The sequence below is a fragment of the Hyperolius riggenbachi genome, chromosome 11, assembly GCF_040937935.1.
Source record: "Hyperolius riggenbachi isolate aHypRig1 chromosome 11, aHypRig1.pri, whole genome shotgun sequence".
In the NCBI taxonomy this organism is placed as follows: Eukaryota; Metazoa; Chordata; class Amphibia; order Anura; family Hyperoliidae; genus Hyperolius; species Hyperolius riggenbachi.
In genome coordinates, this window is record NC_090656.1 from 127,704,099 (window position 1) to 127,724,183 (window position 20,085).

The 20,085-nt window shown below is 45.6% G+C and overlaps 1 protein-coding gene across 2 annotated transcripts in view; it reads right to left on the bottom strand.

Moving 5' to 3' along the window:
• Nucleotides 1–1,187: 1,187 nt before the first annotated feature.
• The window catches only part of CRACR2B (calcium release activated channel regulator 2B), a 181,675-nt gene continuing 162,777 nt past the window's right edge, over nt 1,188–20,085 (bottom strand). For both annotated transcript variants that reach the window (XM_068259635.1, XM_068259634.1), the window contains exons 9-10: nt 10,516–10,587; nt 1,188–5,844 (exon numbers count right to left, since the gene is read on the bottom strand). In XM_068259635.1, the coding sequence (XP_068115736.1) occupies nt 5,685–5,844; nt 10,516–10,587 (232 nt within the window). In that variant the 3' untranslated portion in view covers nt 1,188–5,684. The remainder of the gene's footprint in view (nt 5,845–10,515; nt 10,588–20,085) is intronic.

Sequence of the window (20,085 nt, forward strand, 5' to 3'; positions counted from 1 at the left end):
CAATTTACTGTAGAAAAGCTACATATACACATACGATCGTTCTCAACAGAGACGGTTACACAACAAGCAGGAAAGTTATGCTGTACATACTGTAAGGGCCCTTTTATACAGAGTTAGTAGCATTGCGGTAACATCTCAATGCAACGTAGCAGAAAAAACACGTTACTCAGTTAACGCAAGGCATGTCCTGCGTTACTGCGTTGGAACCCACCGCACCACGCTCGATGTGGAATTCTCCGTAGGAATAGCATAGCATTGTGGTGCACAGCCATACAAATTATCAGCTGATCAAACTGATCACATGCTTCTCCACGCGTTCTCCTAAGCATTGCCATCCCTAATGCCATCAAACATTCTTAAAACAGTAGAAACACAGGCACCTGAATGCAGCAGGGATGGATAAAGCCACACCTGGGCTTACCTGCAGCATGCTCCAGTCCACATCAACGTATCACAGCAAAAAAAAAAAAGAGATGGCACAGCTGCATAAAAACCTTTTATTGTGGCTGGGTAGACACAGTGGTTACAGCAGTGGGGGGGGAAAGATGCCTGACAGGTGTTTCGCAGGGGTTAACCCTGCTTCATCAGAGTCAGATGGTTAATGATTGCAGTTGCATGCAACATCCATAGTAAAGGCTCACCCACACTTGTGTGTTGGCTTGCAACGCAGGTGGATGCACGTTTTACAAATAGCACCTGCATTGCTGACTGCTGATCCTATTACAATGTATTACATTACGCAGTATGCTGAAATGCATGCAGCAGTGTGTTGCTGCACAGTAAATGAATGAAGATATCATACAGTGCTGTCTAAGGATTGTCTGATTTCCTTAGCAATCACACCTGCCTAGCATGAAGCTGAAATCAGTAATGCAATGCATAACTATGGACAGACCCTTAGGGCTCAGACACACTATCAGCACTTTTCTGAGAGCTTTTTGGCCTCCAGAGCTTACGGGGAGCCGTTTAAAAAACGCTTCCATTGACATACATTAAAATCGTTGTAAAATTGTGCAATTTTATCACGATTTTACTGCAATTTTAATGTAAGGTCAATGGGAGCATTAAAAAAAAAAAAAAAGCTCTCAGAAAGCTTTAGAGGCCAAAAAGCGCTCAGAAAAGTGCTTATAGTGTGACTGAGCCCTAAGAGATTGTTTAAAAAAAATAAAAATCCAAGACCACCTGTGTTTACTGAAGTCTGCACTGCGGACATGTGCATTTTTATTACATTTATATAGGACTATCATTTGCCATCAATTTACAGAGTGCACTGATACATTCATGTGAGTGACTGTCCCTCAGAGGGGCTCACAATCTTAACAGTTCACAGCCAGAAAAGATGCCAGCATTTGAGGGGGGAGACCAGAACACCAGAAGAAAATCATTGCAAAAATGAAAAAACACTATCTTCAAGCAGAGTGTTCAAGCCTGGCTGAGATTCAAGCCTGGGTCTCCAGCACTGGAAGATGCCAGATAAGGATCCAGTTGAAACTCCTAACACTATCATACAAAACTCTACATAAGCTATCTCCTCCGTATATATTTCTTCATTAATCTCCACATACCATCCCTCCCGGGAACCTTCGCTCCTCCCAGGCTTGTCATCCAGCTTGGTTACCTCCTCTCACTCTCACATCCGGGACTTCTATCCTTGGGAACTCTCTCCCACAGCCGGTCTAATATGCTCTAAGCCTGGAAATTTTCAAATGCATCCTCAAGACACATCACCAGTGATGAGCCGAACTTTAGCGTTTTCGTAATTACGACACCCATTTTGCAATTATGATATGAAATCGTAATTCGTTATCAGAAAATGTGAACATTTGTAATTTGTTTTGTGTCATAATTTCGCATTTCAATTGTAATTCTTTAAATTAGCGGCATTATAAAAAAAGAAGTTACAGGTAGTGCTAAATCATAATTTCAGGTTTTACTTGAAAATTTGTCCCAAAAAATACTCGTAATTCAGACATTTTCGTGATTCTGAAAATATAATCATGAAGATGATTGGAATTATGAATGTTTTATGTATGGACGTAATTACGCAACATTTTGCGTAAATTCCTATGATTACGATTCTTCCAATATGATCGTAACTGTAATGAAAATTAAATGAAATTTTGTGAAATCGTAATTACCACATTACGATCATCACTACCTATCACTTCAGACAGGCTTATTATTTGTTACAGCTAGAATTTGAGGCTCACCGCCTCATCCACTAACCGCTTTGTCTACTCCCCCAGTGCCTCCACCCCACTACCCTCTAGATTGTAGTCTTGCAAGGACAGGGACCTCCCCCTAGCGGTTCCCATTTCCGTTGCACTTTACCAAATAAAAATGTATCAGTATTGGTGATGTTTTCAAACGACATATCAATTGTATGTATTGGTACTTGTGTCGTTGGATGTCCTGATTGTGCAGTGTGTTAAACTGCTCATATGTCTATGCTCCTCATTATGATTTAGTACAGATAGTCCCCGATTTACAAACGTCAGACTTACAAATGACCCGCCGATACGAACGAGCCGATCCAGTCGTGAGGACGTCATTTCCGCGTGGGGGAAGTTTGAAGATGCGGTTCCAAACTTCCCCGAGTGCTGGCGCACATCTCCAGCAGCAGAGTTGGACTCACCTTCAAACCGAGTCCAACGCTGTCAGTCTTCCTCTCTCCGTCCCCTGCCAACTCGCATCGCTTTGCTTCCTGTATATCATGTGACATACAGGTTCCTGTAAAGTTTCTGTATACCAACAATCCTTCATCCATCTACCATTCACCCACCTGACCCTGCTGTAACATAATTAGGGATGATCAATGATATGGTAAATGATAAAATTATGCAAATGTATTCACAGCTTGAAAATTGACCAATTGAATGACCACCTTGGGGTGGGATTCAATTGGTTAATTTTCAAGCTGCATAAATTTACATTAAAAAATACACATAATTTTGCACCAACTATTTTTTTTTGCATCTCACTGAACTTCCCTTCCCTAAAAGGAATACACAACCACTAAAGGCACAACTAACACTAGGACATGCACAAAGGTAAGTGATTTTCTGCAGCCTCGGCCAGCAATAAACCATAATAAATTATAATAACAATAATAAAACTGATTTGTACAGGAAACTCCTTAGCAATAACAGAAGCTCATTTATATTGTTCTGAGGTAATAATCATTTAGTAGCTCCTGAACATCTAAAAAGTAAAACTCTATTTTTATTTTTATTTGGGAAAGATAAAAACCTCTGTGGATAAAAACTCTTTATTTTTTGTAAAACCAGTAAAGAAATAGTAGGCAGAGGTAATACACCCAACAATGGTGTTTTGGGCTAGGAAACCACTTCTTCGGGTGCAAGATGTAAAGTTTCTACTGCAACCTTCTCTCACACGTGATAGATGGAAGTATTACCTCTTCCTACCTAAACTTACATAAAAATGATGAGGAAAAAAGATTGGAATTTATTAATTACATTGTTCCATTATGCCCAAAGAAGCTGTTGCTCTACCCATTATGGGCGACAGGTAAAATACACTGTATACTGTATGTACCTTTCCCAATGTATGCAATAAATAAAATCAGCAACACCATCACAGATTAAAGAAATAAATAAAAGTAGAAAGCATAACATGTGACACCTCTTCTTTGTTACATTCAGTTAGTCAGGAAAAGTTGAGTTATGCTTATGCTTAAACTATGACACTATAGCCTTGTACGTACACACACACTCTGAATTAGTTTTAGGATGGCTCAACAAGGTATAAAATGTATTTAAAAGGTATAAAAAGTTTAACAGCCGTGGCCCTTCATCATGGCTGTTTAAAGTAAGCCTGTGAGAAAACAAAATGCTAAAAGTTAGCTACTTACATTAGTTGGGGGAAACCTCTGAAACACCCGGAGACTTTTTCAATCCGGCAGCCCACCACTTCTCGCTGGGACCCTCTTCTTCTTCATGGTCATGCTCAGGTCTGTGTATGAGCACGGCGCAATGTGACAGCCCGCATAGCACACTTGTACATGGAGGGTGGAAGCATAGCTGTATGAACCTATCCAACTAGACTTTGGTGAATAGGTTCAGAGGGTCCCAGTGCTGGAACAGCAAGCTTGAGGAGGGATGTAGGTAGCCTCAGGATTAACCAGAGTCTTCCTTCCACTAAGGTAAGTATCTTTAGTTTTCACCTTTTAAACTCACAGGTACACTTTAAGGCCTGAAAAAGCTATTGGGAGACTCTAAACTTCCCATCTGCACAGCACAGGGTCCTTACATTTGGTGTGCTGATGGGAAACCTGTGTAAGCAGCAGACAACTATATTGAGCAACAGATAAGTTTATGAGGGACCTATCCGGGGGCCAAAAAGCATGGACTTCTTGCACTATAGGTTCTGTATATTTATCTTAACAGAACCTAATGTACTTATAACAATAGTGGCTACAGCCAATCGTATAGACTTGTTTGCTTTGCTGCACAGGACTGTGAGAGCGAATTACACCAATGGCAACTACAGGAAGTGTATTGGAGGGTTTTATCTTTCCTTTAATCATCAAGTATACCAGCACTCCGTATTTGCAAGAAATCACACTCTTTTATTGAGCCATCATACCCACAGAAGTAGCCGACAATTTATGGCTCAATAAAAGAGCGTGATTTCTTGCAAACACTGAGTGCTGGTATACTTGATGACTGACTTTGCCTGTGGCATGCCTATGCCATAATACCAAGCACCCGACTTTGAAGCAAATGGGGTGCCCACTCACAATCTTCAAACATTATATCTCTCCTTTATGCTGGGAATACATGGATCGATTCTGAGTCATTTAGATGGCTCGATAGATAATTTCCGACATGTCCGATCTCCCGCCCAATCGTTTCTGTGCTCGATTCCGCATTGAGCTCAATGGAAAAAGATTTTTTTTAAAAACGAGCGGAAGATAAGAGAATCGCCTGCGTAATCGATCGAGCGAGAGAATGGAGCGGCAAAATCGAGCCGTGTATGCGAAGCATAAGACATCCATCTCCTAGAACATCATTTCTGTGTCCATTGTACATATGTGGCATATTTTCCTTATATTGTATGTAAATTGGACTGCTAATTATGAAAAGAACTACAAACCTGCTAATCCCCCCACCAGATTTCTTGTAGGTGGGTTTTAATTTTCGATGAATGTAATTCAACTATTACAACCTAATGTGAATACTAAAGTTTGTCTATATTTTGTTATTTTGTGGAAATATCTTTATAGAAATGTTACCTTTGTTATTTATACATTCAAAGCTTTTCTATTCTGTGGAGACACCTTACACGATTGAGTTCCTTCTCATGGTACCGATGCTTTAGCAGAGATGATGCGCCAATGAGGGCTGCCTTACATCAAACCTGTAGTGTAACCTGCATCTACTCTTCTGTAATAAAACCTTGAGCGAGTATCTACCACTATTTGTATTTTAGATCTCTCTGTACTGAGTAAAGTTTGACCTAAGGAAGGCACAGAAACATAGTGGCCACAACTCCAGGTACATATACAAATATAAATGGAGAATTGTGAACAATGATATTTACAAGGATAATTATATATACAGTCTTATTTACATATACACTGTACATCTGTATAAGGATAAAAGTTTCTTCAGCTAGATTGTCCATGTAGGTTGCTATACTTGTTTCACAGTGCCACCTTGTGGTCATAGTCTGGGATCACAGTGTAAACTACTGGGACAGCTGGATAAGCAGCAACAGCAGCAACCGGGCACAAGCAGCGGGTCTGGGAAACTCTTCTTTAGGGTGTCCAGCTTCTTTGCTTCAAATACATCCCTTTCATCCCGAAGCTTTTTGTTCATATCCCTGTAACACAGCATATATCTACAGTTACAGAATGGATTCATAAATTGTCCTGAATATATAGCATCATACATTTTTATTTACATTTATTTTGTATTTATATAGATTTATGATTTAAAGTGCTGGGCCTACTCAATACGACAGATCAGCAGCAGGTTTGAGGTATTGGGGTAGCCCCTCCCCTTAATACCACAAACCTTCTGCTGATCATTTATATTGTATTTATATCATGCTGACACCTTCTTAAAGGGCAAGCGAAAATAAATCCATCTTTACTTACCTGGGGCTTCCCATAAAAGTCACATGCGTCCCTCGCAGCTCCAGTCTTCTCCCGGATCCCACTGGCAGCCCCTGAAGTATCGCAGACCCCCGATGGGTCAGCATCTTCTGCGAATGCGCCCACGTCATGTGAACGCGCCCACGTTGTCAGGAGCATACTGTGTCTGCGCAGTAGTACTGCACAGGCGTGGCACACTCTCAGTGATGTGGGAGGCTACCAGAGGTTGCCAGCGCGAGACAAGAGAAGACCAGAGCTGAGACAACCAATCGTGACACATGTCCACTCCATAAACCCAACGACTCGTTTCGGGGCCCCGTGGGGTCCCCTTTGTCAAGGTAAAGCAATACAGAATGGTAACAATGTGCAAACTGACAGCGCAACCTAATAAGCACTCAGACCAGTACTTGACTCCACCTCCAAAATTCAAACATATCATAATTAGCATATTTAAACACATTACATTGTGACGGCAAACCATAATCTCATTGTTGCTGGTTACACACATGGTACATCATTGTAAAACTGTTCACCATGTACACAGTACCTGTGAGGCAAAGTCGCCATCCCTGTCCCCAAGTCGCTCGTCGCCCTAATTGTTGCTGTGGCATGCCCTGGGCGGAAGTCCCGCCTCTCCTGAGGTGCACCGTGAGGGGGAATGTGACAGACATCCGTGAGAGTCACTCACCAGGCGCTGCGTCATCTCCCTCCGTTCCTCTCGCTGCTACTGCGCTCTGATTGGCGCATAGACGCATGGGGTGTTCCGTGGTTGGCTAGGCGAAAAAACCGCCACGCCTCCCATGGTCACATGACGGTTGCCCAGCAACCAGCCTGCCGCTTTCCCCATACGCTCCTCACGCTCAAAGGGAGATTCTTCCCCTCCATGTAAACACTCCTCTGCATGCATTTTAAAAATGGCCATTCCCCCTTAACAGCTTCCTGGTCAGCACACTGTTAAACTGTAATATCACCCACTTGAGCCATACAGATACATGGACATTACCTTGCACATTCAGTTGTAACTGACAGCTGCTGATATATAACTGACAGCAACTGGTATATTTCAATTCTGAGAAAATATTGTCAGAACTGGAAGGGATCACTGTAAGAAGAAAATGGTGAGCTTCTGAGAGGAACTGACGGTGAGGTTAGAATGTAATATTCATATGCAGCTACGTCATGTAATGATTTTAAATAATTGTCCTCGCTTCAGGTTCCCTTTAAGCACGCTAAACAATATTGCCTTGTCACTAGCTGTCTCTCAGAGGGGCTCACAATCTAATGTCTACTATAGTCATTTCTTTATCTACATCTTCTAAGGTCAATTATTTAGGGAAACAAATTCTTAACTTCTCTAAATGTTTTGGGGTTATGGAAGGAAACCAGGGTGCCTGTAGGATGGGGAGGACATACAATTACCACGCATTAAAGCTAGGTTCACGGTGGAAGTTGCTTTGCGCTCCCTATAACAGGGAAGCATACAATCAATGAAAAGTATGCTTCACTGTCACTGTTGACACGCATGTTTACGATGCCTCATTGCATAGGTGGTGCACTGCAGTAAGCGGAGTTAGCAAGCGTCTGTTATGCAGCGCCCAAATTACTGACTGAGCGCCAATATAGCCATAATTCCTATTACGGCCTATGGCAGTGCCAGCTGCGCCCAAATCTCTGGCGCTGTTTTTACAGTGCTCCTAAATGGTAATATTACATAATTATTATTATTTTTATGTGTAACCATCAAAGCCAAGCTGAAAGCACCCCCACCGGCAATCATTTCATGGGGAACATTTTATTTTCTACGTTTGACTCTTCCATGAGGTAAGACTAACCAGCTATTTCCATGAGGTAAGACTAACCAGCTATTTCCATGAGGTAAGCCTAACCAGCTATTTGAGAGGGGAGGGGGGATTTGGGGAAGGAGCAGGGGCTTTTGTTTTGGCAGTGAAGAATTTAACAGCAATTGCATAATTATTACAACCAGTGGTGTAGTGTTCGGCAATGCAGAGGTTGTGATTGCACCAGGGCCCCTGGATCAGAAGGACCCTCCTTTCACTGCTGTTCGCTTTTCATTGGCGCTATATTGGTAATGATCACCTGTATGCATGCTGTGATTAGTGGTAATCATTAAAGAGAACCCGAGGTGGGATTTAATGATGTTAGTGGGGCACAGAGGCTGGTTGTACACACTAACACCAGCCTCTGTTGCCCCATGGTGTGCCTCCAGGACCCCCCTGCGCGCCGCTATACCCCCGCAGTGCTAGCGACACAGAGCGTCACTTCCCTCCTATCAGCGGGAGGGAAGGGACACGGGCGGGTAGCGCCGCTGCAGAGGAGGCGGGGGAGCGGCGCTGACAGACAGCGCTTTAGTAAACATTGTGCTGGCGACACGCTGTGTGTCACTAGCACTGCGGCGGGTATATCGGTGCGCAGGGGGGTCCTGGAGGCACACCATGGGGCAACAGAGGCTGGTGTTAGTGTGCACAACCAGCCTCTGTGCCCCACTAACATCATTAAATCCCACCTCGGGTTCTCTTTAACAAACTGTCTTCCTTCCCTGCTCACGATTCTGCAAATGCGGCTGTCCCTGGCAGATTTTGGTGCTCCATATCAATTGTTATACACGTTACAGCCAGAAGCCGAAGTCTGGCCAAAACTAGAAGTGGCTGTCTCGCTGCGGCCAATGTCCGAAGTGGATTGAATCCTGGTGGCTCCGTACTTTCTCCTATGGCTCTGGCTTCTCCCTCTCTTCTGCTGGCTTCTGGCAGCCGGAGACACGCGCAATGCAGCCAGAGTAGTTTGTCGCGGTGGGAAAGCAGAGATGGAATGCTGCAGACATTGCCAGCACCCGCTCTGCAGGAACGAACAGCACAAATCCCTGCTTACCTGCCGCAACAAATGGCTCTGGATGCATTGCGCGTGTCCCTGGCTGCCAGCAGCCAATAAAGGGGGCAGGGGGGAGGATCCAGAGCTGTAGGAAAAAGAATGGCGCCGCCAGGATTCAATCAATTTTGGACATTGGCCACAGTTAGACGGCCACTTCTAGTTTTGACCGGCCAGAACCCGAAAGTGGCCAGTCTTCGGGTTCTGGCTGTAACATACATAGTGATCTTGTGGGGGGACATTGTAAAACTGGCACTGGGGCCCATAGCTCCTTTGCTACACCACTGATAACAAAGTGGTTGACTGCAAAAGACACAACAGCAGAGACTGAACAACAGACATGAAACTATCAGAATTGCGTAGAATTAGCACCAGCCACCAGATGTGTCTGCTAATGGTGCATACATTAGTCCATGAGTGAGATAAATGCACTTGCCCAAAGCTTCCACCACACATCAGTGCCACCTTGTGGTCATAGTCTGGGATCACAGTGTACACTACTGCCACCCAACAGAATATAATAATAATCTGAACATTTGTATATCGCTTTTCTCCTGTTGGACTCAAAGCACTCAAGCTGCAGCCGCTGGGACACGCTCAAGAGGCCACTCTGCAGTGTTAGGGAGTTGTACCTTAAACTACTTACTGAATAGGCACTGACCCTAGCCAGAATTCAAACCTTGGTCTCCCATGTCAAAGGCAGAGCCCTTAAAGTAAACATGAGATGAAAATAAACTGGTTAGATAAACAATTATATATATCCTCCTACTCCTAAAAATGACTTTTTAAGACATCCCAGGATTTTTTTTTATATTTAAACATTTAGAAAGTAGACTGAATGGTTTGTTGTCTCTGCTCAATTGCAGTCTATTAAGTGTCCCTAAATGAAAATACCTGAACTATATTGACCCTTACTCTCACCATCTGCTCTAAGGAATATGTAGAAAATGTATTGTGCCAGGAACACTTTTATGGCCGTAATTTGCTTATCAGTGATGTTTACTATATTCCTGACAAGACAGAAGCTGTCACTTCCAGCATTAAAAATTAACGCTTTCAGGCAGCAAAATAAAACAGCCTGGTTATTAATATGTTTAGTACTGTACATACACATGTTTATCTTATGTCACATGTCGCCTCGGTCACACTTTAACCAGTACACTATCCAGCCAGTGTAATTAGACTATGAACATAAAACTCTGTAAAACACTTGCCAAATCTGCTCACAGGAAAAACATTTATCTGGATTATTTTTTCTGTAGACTATCTTCAAGATAAGATCCAACTGCAGGATATCACTACTCACCCCGGAGTGTAGAAATATGAAAGATTTGCCGATATGGGCATGCATGTTCATTTGTTACATAAAGATTAGTTGGATCATTCATGCAAAGCTGAATAGTCTGAAATCTATGGGCAGCTGCTTTACACATGCACAGACAATTATAGCATTGTATAAAGCCCATGGCTTGCTTTAGTTTGCTTATTTATTTACATGTATGAAGCAGTGTTACCTGAGAAGTTCCAGTTGTCGCAGGAGGCTTTGTTTCTCTTTCTGCATATTCTGAGAGACTTTATATGCATCCCTACAGGGAAACCACAAGACAGGGATTAGGTCATATCACCAAACACTACTCCCAGTAGATTAGTTAAAGTTTAAACCAAATCTGTTACATTGTACAACATGCTAGATAGCAGAGGAATATGAGCTTAGATGCAGACACTGTATGCTGTATACAGACATCCAGCAGTGCAGGAAGGCAGTGTGTGCTGTATACAGACATCCAGCGGTGCAGGAAGGCAGTGTGTGTTGTATACAGACATCCAGCGGTGCAGGAAGGCAGTGTGTGCTGTATACAGACATCCAGCAGTGCAGGAAGGCAGTGTGTGCTGTATACAGACATCCAGCGGTGCAGGAAGGCAGTGTGTGCTGTATACAGACATCCAGCAGTGCAGGAAGGCAGTGTGTGCTGTATACAGACATCCAGCAGTGCAGGAAGGCAGTGTGTGCTGTATACAGACATCCAGCAGTGCAGGAAGGCAGTGTGTGTTGTATACAGACATCCAGCGGTGCAGGAAGGCAGTGTGTGCTGTATACAGACATCCAGCGGTGCAGGAAGGCAGTGTGTGCTGTATACAGACATCCAGCAGTGCAGGAAGGCAGTGTGTGCTGTATACAGACATCTTGCGGTGCAGGAAGGCAGTGTGTGCTGTATACAGACATCCAAAAGTGCAGGAAGGCAGTGTGTGTTGTATACAGACATCAAGCAGTGCAGGAAGGCAGTGTGTGCTGTATACAGACATCCAGCGGTGCAGGAAGGCAGTGTGTGCTGTATACAGACATCCAGCAGTGCAGGAAGGCAGTGTGTGTTGTATACAGACATCAAGCAGTGCAGGAAGGCAGTGTGTGCTGTATACAGACATCCAGCGATGCAGGAAGCCAGTGTGTGCTGTATACAGACATCCAGCAGTGCAGGAAGGCAGTGTGTGCTGTATACAGACATCCAGCGGTGCAGGAAGGCAGTGTGTGCTGTATACAGACATCCAGCGGTGCAGGAAGGCAGTGTGTGTTGTATACAGACATCCAGCAGTGCAGGAAGGCAGTGTGTGCTGTATACAGACATCCAGCAGTGCAGGAAGGCAGTGTGTGCTGTATACAGACATCTAGCGGTGCAGGAAGGCAGTGTGTGCGGTGCAGGAAGGCAGTGTGTGCGGTGCAGGAAGGCAGTGTGTGCTGTATACAGACATCCAGTAGTGCAGGAAGGCAGTGTGTGCTGTATACAGACATCCAGCAGTGCAGGAAGGCAGTGTGTGCTGTATACAGACATCCAGCGGTGCAGGAAGGCAGTGTGTGCTGTATACAGACATCCAGCAGTGCAGGAAGCCAGTGTGTGCTGTATACAGACATCCAGCAGTGCAGGAAGGCAGTGTGTGTTGTATACAGACATCAAGCAGTGCAGGAAGGCAGTGTGTGCTGTATACAGACATCCAGCAGTGCAGGAAGGCAGTGTGTGTTGTATACAGACATCCAGCAGTGCAGGAAGGCAGTGTGTGCTGTAAGCAGACATCCAGCAGTGCAGGAAGGCAGTGTGTGCTGTATACAGACATCCAGCGGTGCAGGAAGGCAGTGTGTGCTGTATACAGACATCCAGCAGTGCAGGAAGCCAGTGTGTGCTGTATACAGACATCCAGCAGTGCAGGAAGGCAGTGTGTGTTGTATACAGACATCAAGCAGTGCAGGAAGGCAGTGTGTGCTGTATACAGACATCCAGCAGTGCAGGAAGGCAGTGTGTGTTGTATACAGACCTCCAGCGGTGCAGGAAGCCAGTGTGTGCTGTATACAGACATCCAGCGGTGCAGGAAGGCAGTGTGTGCTGTATACAGACATCCAGCAGTGCAGGAAGGCAGTGTGTGCTGTATACAGACATCCAGCAGTGCAGGAAGGCAGTGTGTGTTGTATACAGACATCCAGCAGTGCAGGAAGGCAGTGTGTGTTGTATACAGACATCCAGCAGTGCAGGAAGGCAGTGTGTGCTGTATACAGACATCCAGCAGTGCAGGAAGGCAGTGTGTGTTGTATACAGACATCCAGCGGTGCAGGAAGGCAGTGTGTGCTGTATACAGACATCCAGCAGTGCAGGAAGGCAGTGTGTGTTGTATACAGACATCCAGCAGTGCAGGAAGGCAGTGTGTGCTGTATACAGACATCCAGCAGTGCAGGAAGGCAGTGTGTGTTGTATACAGACATCCAGCGGTGCAAGAAGGCAGTGTGTGCTGTATACAGACATCCAGCAGTGCAGGAAGGCAGTGTGTGTTGTATACAGACATCCAGCAGTGCAGGAAGGCAGTGTGTGCTGTAAGCAGACATCCAGCAGTGCAGGAAGGCAGTGTGTGTTGTATACAGACATCCAGCAGTGCAGGAAGCCAGTGTGTGCTGTATACAGACATCCAGCGGTGCAGGAAGGCAGTGTGTGCTGTATACAGACATCCAGCAGTGCAGGAAGCCAGTGTGTGTTGTATACAGACATCCAGCAGTGCAGGAAGCCAGTGTGTGCTGTATACAGACATCCAGCAGTGCAGGAAGCCAGTGTGTGCAGTATACAGACATCCAGCAGTGCAGGAAGGCAGTGTGTGTTGTATACAGACATCCAGCAGTGCAGGAAGGCAGTGTGTGCAGTAAGCAGACATCCAGCAGTGCAGGAAGGCAGTGTGTGCTGTATACAGACATCCAGCAGTGCAGGAAGGCAGTGTGTGTTGTATACAGACATCCAGCAGTGCAGGAAGCCAGTGTGTGCTGTATACAGACATCCAGCAGTGCAGGAAGGCAGTGTGTGTTGTATACAGACATCCAGCGGTGCAGGAAGGCAGTGTGTGCAGTATACAGACATCCAGCAGTGCAGGAAGGCAGTGTGTGTTGTATACAGACATCCAGCAGTGCAGGAAGGCAGTGTGTGCAGTAAGCAGACATCCAGCAGTGCAGGAAGCCAGTGTGTGCTGTATACAGACATCCAGCGGTGCAGGAAGGCTACAACGAATCACAACACACAATGGCCTCAATTCACTAAGCTTTATCAAACACTTTATCGAAAGTTTGATAATTTACCTCATCAGTAAAATCTAATTTTGAATTCATTAAGGCGTTATAATTTTATTCAGCATTTTATCGATAAAACATTGGATAAATCTATAACACCTTAGTGAATTCAAAATTAGATTTTACGGATGAGGTAAATTATCAAAGGTCCGATAAAGCTTAGTGAATTGAGTTCAATGTGTACATTTTCAGCAAAAAACTATGCACTGCAAACATTCATTAATATCTGTATATTAAAGCGGACCTAAACTCAGAACTACATCTCTGCTCTAAAAGATACACAACAGCATAATAACCTTTAACCAATTCAGTACCAGTGGTCTCTGCCCCCTTAAATGAGTTATCAGGGTAAATGAAGAAAATAAGCGCTACTTACCCGGGGCTTCCTCCAGCCCCAAGCTCCCAGCATGTCCCTCCCTGCAGCTCTCCCCGCAGCCGTTAGCCGCAGCTCCGTCCCGATCCCCGGCGATGACATCAGGCAGACCTCCAGGTCGGCCTGTACTGCGCCTGCGTGAGCAGTGCTGTCAATCACCGCCACGTGGACCGGAGCGGACTGCTGCTCTGGTCCACGTGGCGGTGACTGATAGCGCCGCTCGCGCAGGCGCAGTACGGACGTCATTGCTGGGGACCGGCTGCGTGCAGAGCTGCGGCGAGGGACATGCTGGGAGCTCGGGGCTGGAGGAAGACCCGGGTAAGTAGCACTTATTTTCTTCATTCACCCTGATAACTCCTTTAAAGAGACCCAGAGATGTCAGCTATTAAAGACTTTTTACTTACCCAGGGCTTCCTCCAGCCCCATAAGCATGAATGTTCGTCCCTCGCTGTCCTCCCTCGTGCCTCCGTTAAGCAGCAATCAGTTCCGGTATTCGGGTCAGTCGGGCCCAGTCTGACTCAGTGACATCAATCGGGGTCTTCTGCGCTTGTGCAGAAGGTCCGCACATGCGCAGGAGGCCCTCTGCTGACATCAGTGAGCCGAATAACGGAGCCAATTGCCACTTAATGGAGGCACACGGGAGGAAGGTGAGGAACATATCTAGGTGTATGGGGCTGGGGGAAGCCCCGGGTAATATTGCTGCTTCACGGATTCAACTATTCGGCAGTGATTGAAAAAAAATACGGAAATTCCGTGATTAATTTCCGGATTTGAAATGGACTTATGAATTAGACTCGGATCTTTTCCGTGAGTGAGGCAATCACGGAAATTCACAGCCGTAACAATGGAAAAGCGTTTAGGCTATTATTAAATCCCCCATACATGCTACAATTCCCCAAATTGCATGGATTATAAAGGTGATAAGGGGCTACAACTTAAAATTCCAAAAATAACTTTTAGTTTTTAAGAAAATGGATTTTACAGTTAAAATCAACACTTTAAATGCAGCTATTAATTGGTAATAAGTGGTTTTAAAGAGTAACAATTAGGCATAAAATACTGAATCAATTATCTATTACAGGCTATTAAATGTTAAAAAGGATGCTAACAAAGCAATTCAAAAGTTTAAATTAATCTTACTTTTTTCCCAGTTAGATTTTCTTTCCTCATGCCCCCAGGCTCTAACAGCGTACACAGACGCAAAAGAGAAGTGACATGCAGGCTGAACCAGCCCATCACTCACCTCTCTCCTCTCGCTTATTGGCCGCCTGGTCTCCCCTCCTCTGTGTGGTCGCAGCGGCAGCTAGGGGGGTCAGAGGCTGTCTCCTGTCACTGGCCTCCGCTCCCCTCCTCCAGTGACATGTCCCCCCATCTTTCCGTTCTCCTGCCGCATCTGCCGCCGCCGGCCGCTGCCGCATTCCCCCTTTCCCCCGCGCTGCACATCGCGGAAGGAAAAAGGCGGCGCACACAAACTCACCTACTAATGGTTGCAGGCGCTGCAGTTCCCTTCTATTCTCTCTGCACTACCGCCGTCAATAGTGCAGAGAACAGATGGGAACGTCAGCGCTTGGATCCATTAGTAGGAGAGTCTGTGCCAGCTGCACTTATCCTCCCTGCTGTGCTCAAAATCAGTGCGGGGAGGAGGGGGATCGGGCTGGGGGAAAATATACCATGGAGACAACAAGATGGCCACTGTCAGGAGGAGGATAGACATTGAGAACACAATGAAAATTAAATGGCTTCCAGTACGTGGACAGTACAATACATCTGTTATGTAAGTCGAGCAAGTATTTATCTACTTACATATGTATCTTTTTTTTGGGGGGGGGGGGCTTATTATGGCTAAAAGTTGCTCTTTAAACAGGGAAATACACTAAGCAATAACCCAGGCGAAGGTGAGTCCCAATGGCACCTGGCAGGTGGATGTCACAGCAAGTGTGGGGCTGACAACCACTTAACGACCAGCTAATGCCGATAGGCGGCGGCCTTTCCATGCCAGTTCACGGAGGGTGTCTCCGTGAACAGTGTGCGAGCCGCCGATCGCGGCTCGCACGCATAATGTAAACACGCGGGGAAGAAATCCCTGCTGTTTACATCAATATGGCGCTGCTGCGCAGAAGCGCCGTGACGGGGATCGGCGATCCCCAGCCTCGGATCGCCGTCATTTGATAGGCTGCAGCCTATCCTATCCGGCGCAGGACGGATATCCGTCCTGCGCACATCAGAGGGATAGGGAGGGAGAGGAAGGGAGGGCGGAAAACGCTGCGGAGGGGGGCTTTGAAGAGCCCCCCGCTCGGCCACACGGAGCGGCGGCGATCAGACCCCCCCAGCAGGTCATCCCCCTAGTGGTGAAAAAGGGGGGGGGGGGGTTGGGGAGTCTGATCGTCCTGCCTTGCACACGATCTGCGCTGCGGGCTGGAGAGCCCACGCAGCGCAGATCACACAGAACAGCCCCAGTCCTTAAGTGGTTAAAGAGAAACTCCGACCAAAAATTGAACTTTATCCCAATCAGTAGCTGATACCCCCTTTTACATGAGAAATCTATTCCTTTTCACAAACAGACCATCAGGGGGCGCTGTATGACTGATATTGTGGTGAATCCCCTCCCACAAGAAAAGTTCAAACTTTTGGCAGTTTCCTGTCTGTGAACCTTGCTGCATTGTGGGAAATAGCTGTTTACAGCTGTTTCCAACTGCCAAAAACCATGCAGCAGCTACATCGCCTGCCAACAGTAAAATGTTCACTGGAGTTCTTCTTTAAAGAAAACCTGAACTGAAAATTAAAAGTCAAAATAAGCATACACAAGTCATACTTACCTTCCATGTAGTCTACTCCTCAGTGTCTTTCTCCTGTCCCGCGTCCTTTTTGTTCACTGTAATCAAGGCAATTTTCCGTCCTCCATTTTGAAAATGGCCATTACCCATAACAGCTTTCTGGTCAGCACACAGTTCAACTGTAACATCGCCCACTTGAGCCATAAGGAAACATGGACATTACCGGGTACATCAGTTTTCCTCTCAGCTATAACTGACAGCAACTGATATTTTACTCACAGCAACTGATATATTTCAGATCTGACAAAATATTGTCAGAACTGGAAGGGATTACTATCAGAAGACAATGGTGAGCTTCTGAGAGGAACTGATGGCAAGGTAACTATGCAATGTTCATTTGAAGTTACCTCATGTGTTTATTTTAAATATTTTTACTCAGTACAGGTTCTCTTTCAGTAATCACTCACTGGCTAACTAGCTGAATACAAGTATCAAATACAGCATCAAGGCAATGTAATGACTGAAAACGCTCTTGCTGATGTACAACATGACCTGGAGATGATCCTCTCAGTGCCACAGAGTCTAGCAAGGTTGGAGCTCTGGAAATAACCCCCACTTTATATACAGGAGGGGAGGGCAGAGCCTCCCCTCCTATGATTGGCTGCTAGGGCCTGGCTGGGGGCCTCTGATTGGCCCAGGGATGACAATTCTGCCCATTTCAGCAAATCACGACCTAATCTCGGATTTCCACCGCAATCACGGCTGTAACCGCATTCCAAATACTTGCAATCACGGAATTTCCGTGGCCAGTTTCCGTGATTCAGAATCGATCACGAATTCGGATTCAGCAGTCGAATAGTGGAAAAATGCTAGTGAATCACGGCTATTCCGTGATCACGGAAATTATCCGAGCACCACTGCCGGGTAAGTAAAAAATCTTTATAGCCGACATCTCTGGTACACTTTAAGGACCAGAGACCGCCTGGTAACAGAAACTGGAGCATAACGACGAGTCCCCGCTCATATCCGCCGCACACCCATTACATCAGGCCACCCACTCTGCCGTCTCTATGACGGCAGAGCTCTGTGAGCCGGTCAGGAGCCGCTTTCATTGGCTCCTGACCGTGTGATCAATGTAAGCCAATGGGAGTTGCTTACATTGATGACAGGGTTAGAAGCCAATGAAATCGACTCCTGACCGGTTCATAGAGATGGCAGGGCCAGTCAGCTGTGGCAGGAAAACAGCGACAAGATCAGAGGGAGAGTCGAGAACGGCAAGAATGCGCGGCAGCGGTGATGTGGAATATACGCCCTGGCAGCAATAACAGCATCAAAACAGGGCGCAGATTTCAATCACCGACGTCCGGAAGCGGTTAAAGAAAAACTTTTCTTTGTTACAACTGATACAAATCCTGCAATAAATCTGCAGTGTGTCTAGTTCCTGCTTCCTTAATGGAAGCAGATATATTGTTAACATCCTGTGTTTACAAATTAGCTGCTCTGCTGTGGCAGAGGAGATTCCTGAGCTGACACAGCTGAGACATCAAATGATGGTGGTGATTAGTCACAGATGAGACAAATTAGACAGGTCCACTTTAACCCCTTCACAACCGCCTAACGCCGATAGGCGTCGGGAAGGTGGCTCCCCCAGGACCGCCTAACCCTGATCGGTTTCAAGTCCTGGGGGCGAAGATTAGCGGTGATCGTGTGCACAGATGCGCGCGCATCCCCGCTGAGTTACAGAGCTCCACTCCGTAAACAACCTGCCAGCCGCGACTGGCAGGCTGTAAAATAAAAATTAAAAAACGGCTGCAAATACTTGTACAGCGCTGCGATCTAGTGCAGTGCTGTATGGAAGACAGCTCTGTCACTGAGATGTCCCCAGGAAAGGCTCACAAACCGATTCCTCTCATAGGCTTATGCCTATGAGAGTCACTTCCTGACAAATCGCTCTGCAAAAGCGCTTTGCAAAGCACTTTACACAAAATTGTAGTGCGCAGGTAAGCGCCGAGAGAAGAAGAGAAAAAAAAATCACTCTCAAAATTGCAAAACGTGTCCGTCAGCGATTTCGATTTTAAATGTGAACAAAGCCTTAGTGTGAAGAAGCCCCCTTACTCTAGAGGGAGTGTGTACAGACTTAGCTCTACTGCCTTGAAATGCATGCATGGTACTTGCTCTGAGAAGCAGCCCTGATTACATGCACGTACAATAGAGATGGTCTAATTTTTTCTGATGTGATGCAAAAGTTGTTTTAATTCATGTGCAACTTGCATTTGGATCAGTCATTGCAACTGCTGATGATTTGGTCCCGTTTCAAAATGCAGCAAAATTTGTCAAAAATTGCAACTCAATGATCAGCTCCACAGGAATGAAACTCCTAACACACAGCTTTGAGAGAAGGGAGAGGATGGAGGAGACAGATCTATCAGCCAGCTGAAAGGGGTAGCAGCATGTCTTTGCTACAAAAACGGAAAATTGTATACTCACCTAACGGTAATTTTCCTTTCCATGTGCCTCCATGGCAGCATACATATGGGTTAAGCCCCACCCCTACCAATTAACAGGACCTTAGCTATAAAAGAAAGTGACCCCTAGCGAGCAGCATTCTCATTGACTAGCCGAACCGGAGAAGAGCAAAAAGTCAACTAAAGGAAAGGGAGGGAAATCCCTATGCTGCCATGGATGCACATGGAAAGGAAAATTACCGTTAGGTGAGTATACAATTTTCCGTTTTCCATATGCCTCCATGGCAGCATACATATGGGATTTAACTAGCAGAAAAAAAGTAAGGGTGGGACAAGACTTGCTGACCAAAACTAATTTCAATTAAGGCTTTAACAGATTCAGAAATAACTCTTTCTAAATTAAACTGAAGCGGAGGCTGATGGATTGACTCTGAAATGGGCAATGAAAGTATGGACAGAGGACCATTGGCAGCCTGGGGAATCTTTGCCCGGATAGCGAAGGTGGCACAGGGGACAGCTAAGAAGAGTGCACTGTGATGCCACCCAGAGGGACAAGATCAAAAAACCCTGATAATAGGCTAGCCTTAATAAAAGGCTTTGTTGATTCATTTGAGCCATGAAGAGATCTTTTGAGTTTGATGTTAGCTGGCTCTTTCTGAGACCTGATGGAATTATGAAGAGCTATTCTGCTTTCCTGAAGCTCCCTTGTTACATTCACATAGGCTCTAAGTGTTCTTGCAACATCTAGAACATGCAGATCAGAGGAATTTGTATCCATAAAAGATGGCACTGTCCGATCCTGATTAAAGGGAAGCCCGGAAGTGAAGTGCTGTAGTGGTCTCAAAACTACTGAGTAGAATGTCAAGAATGAGCCCCTA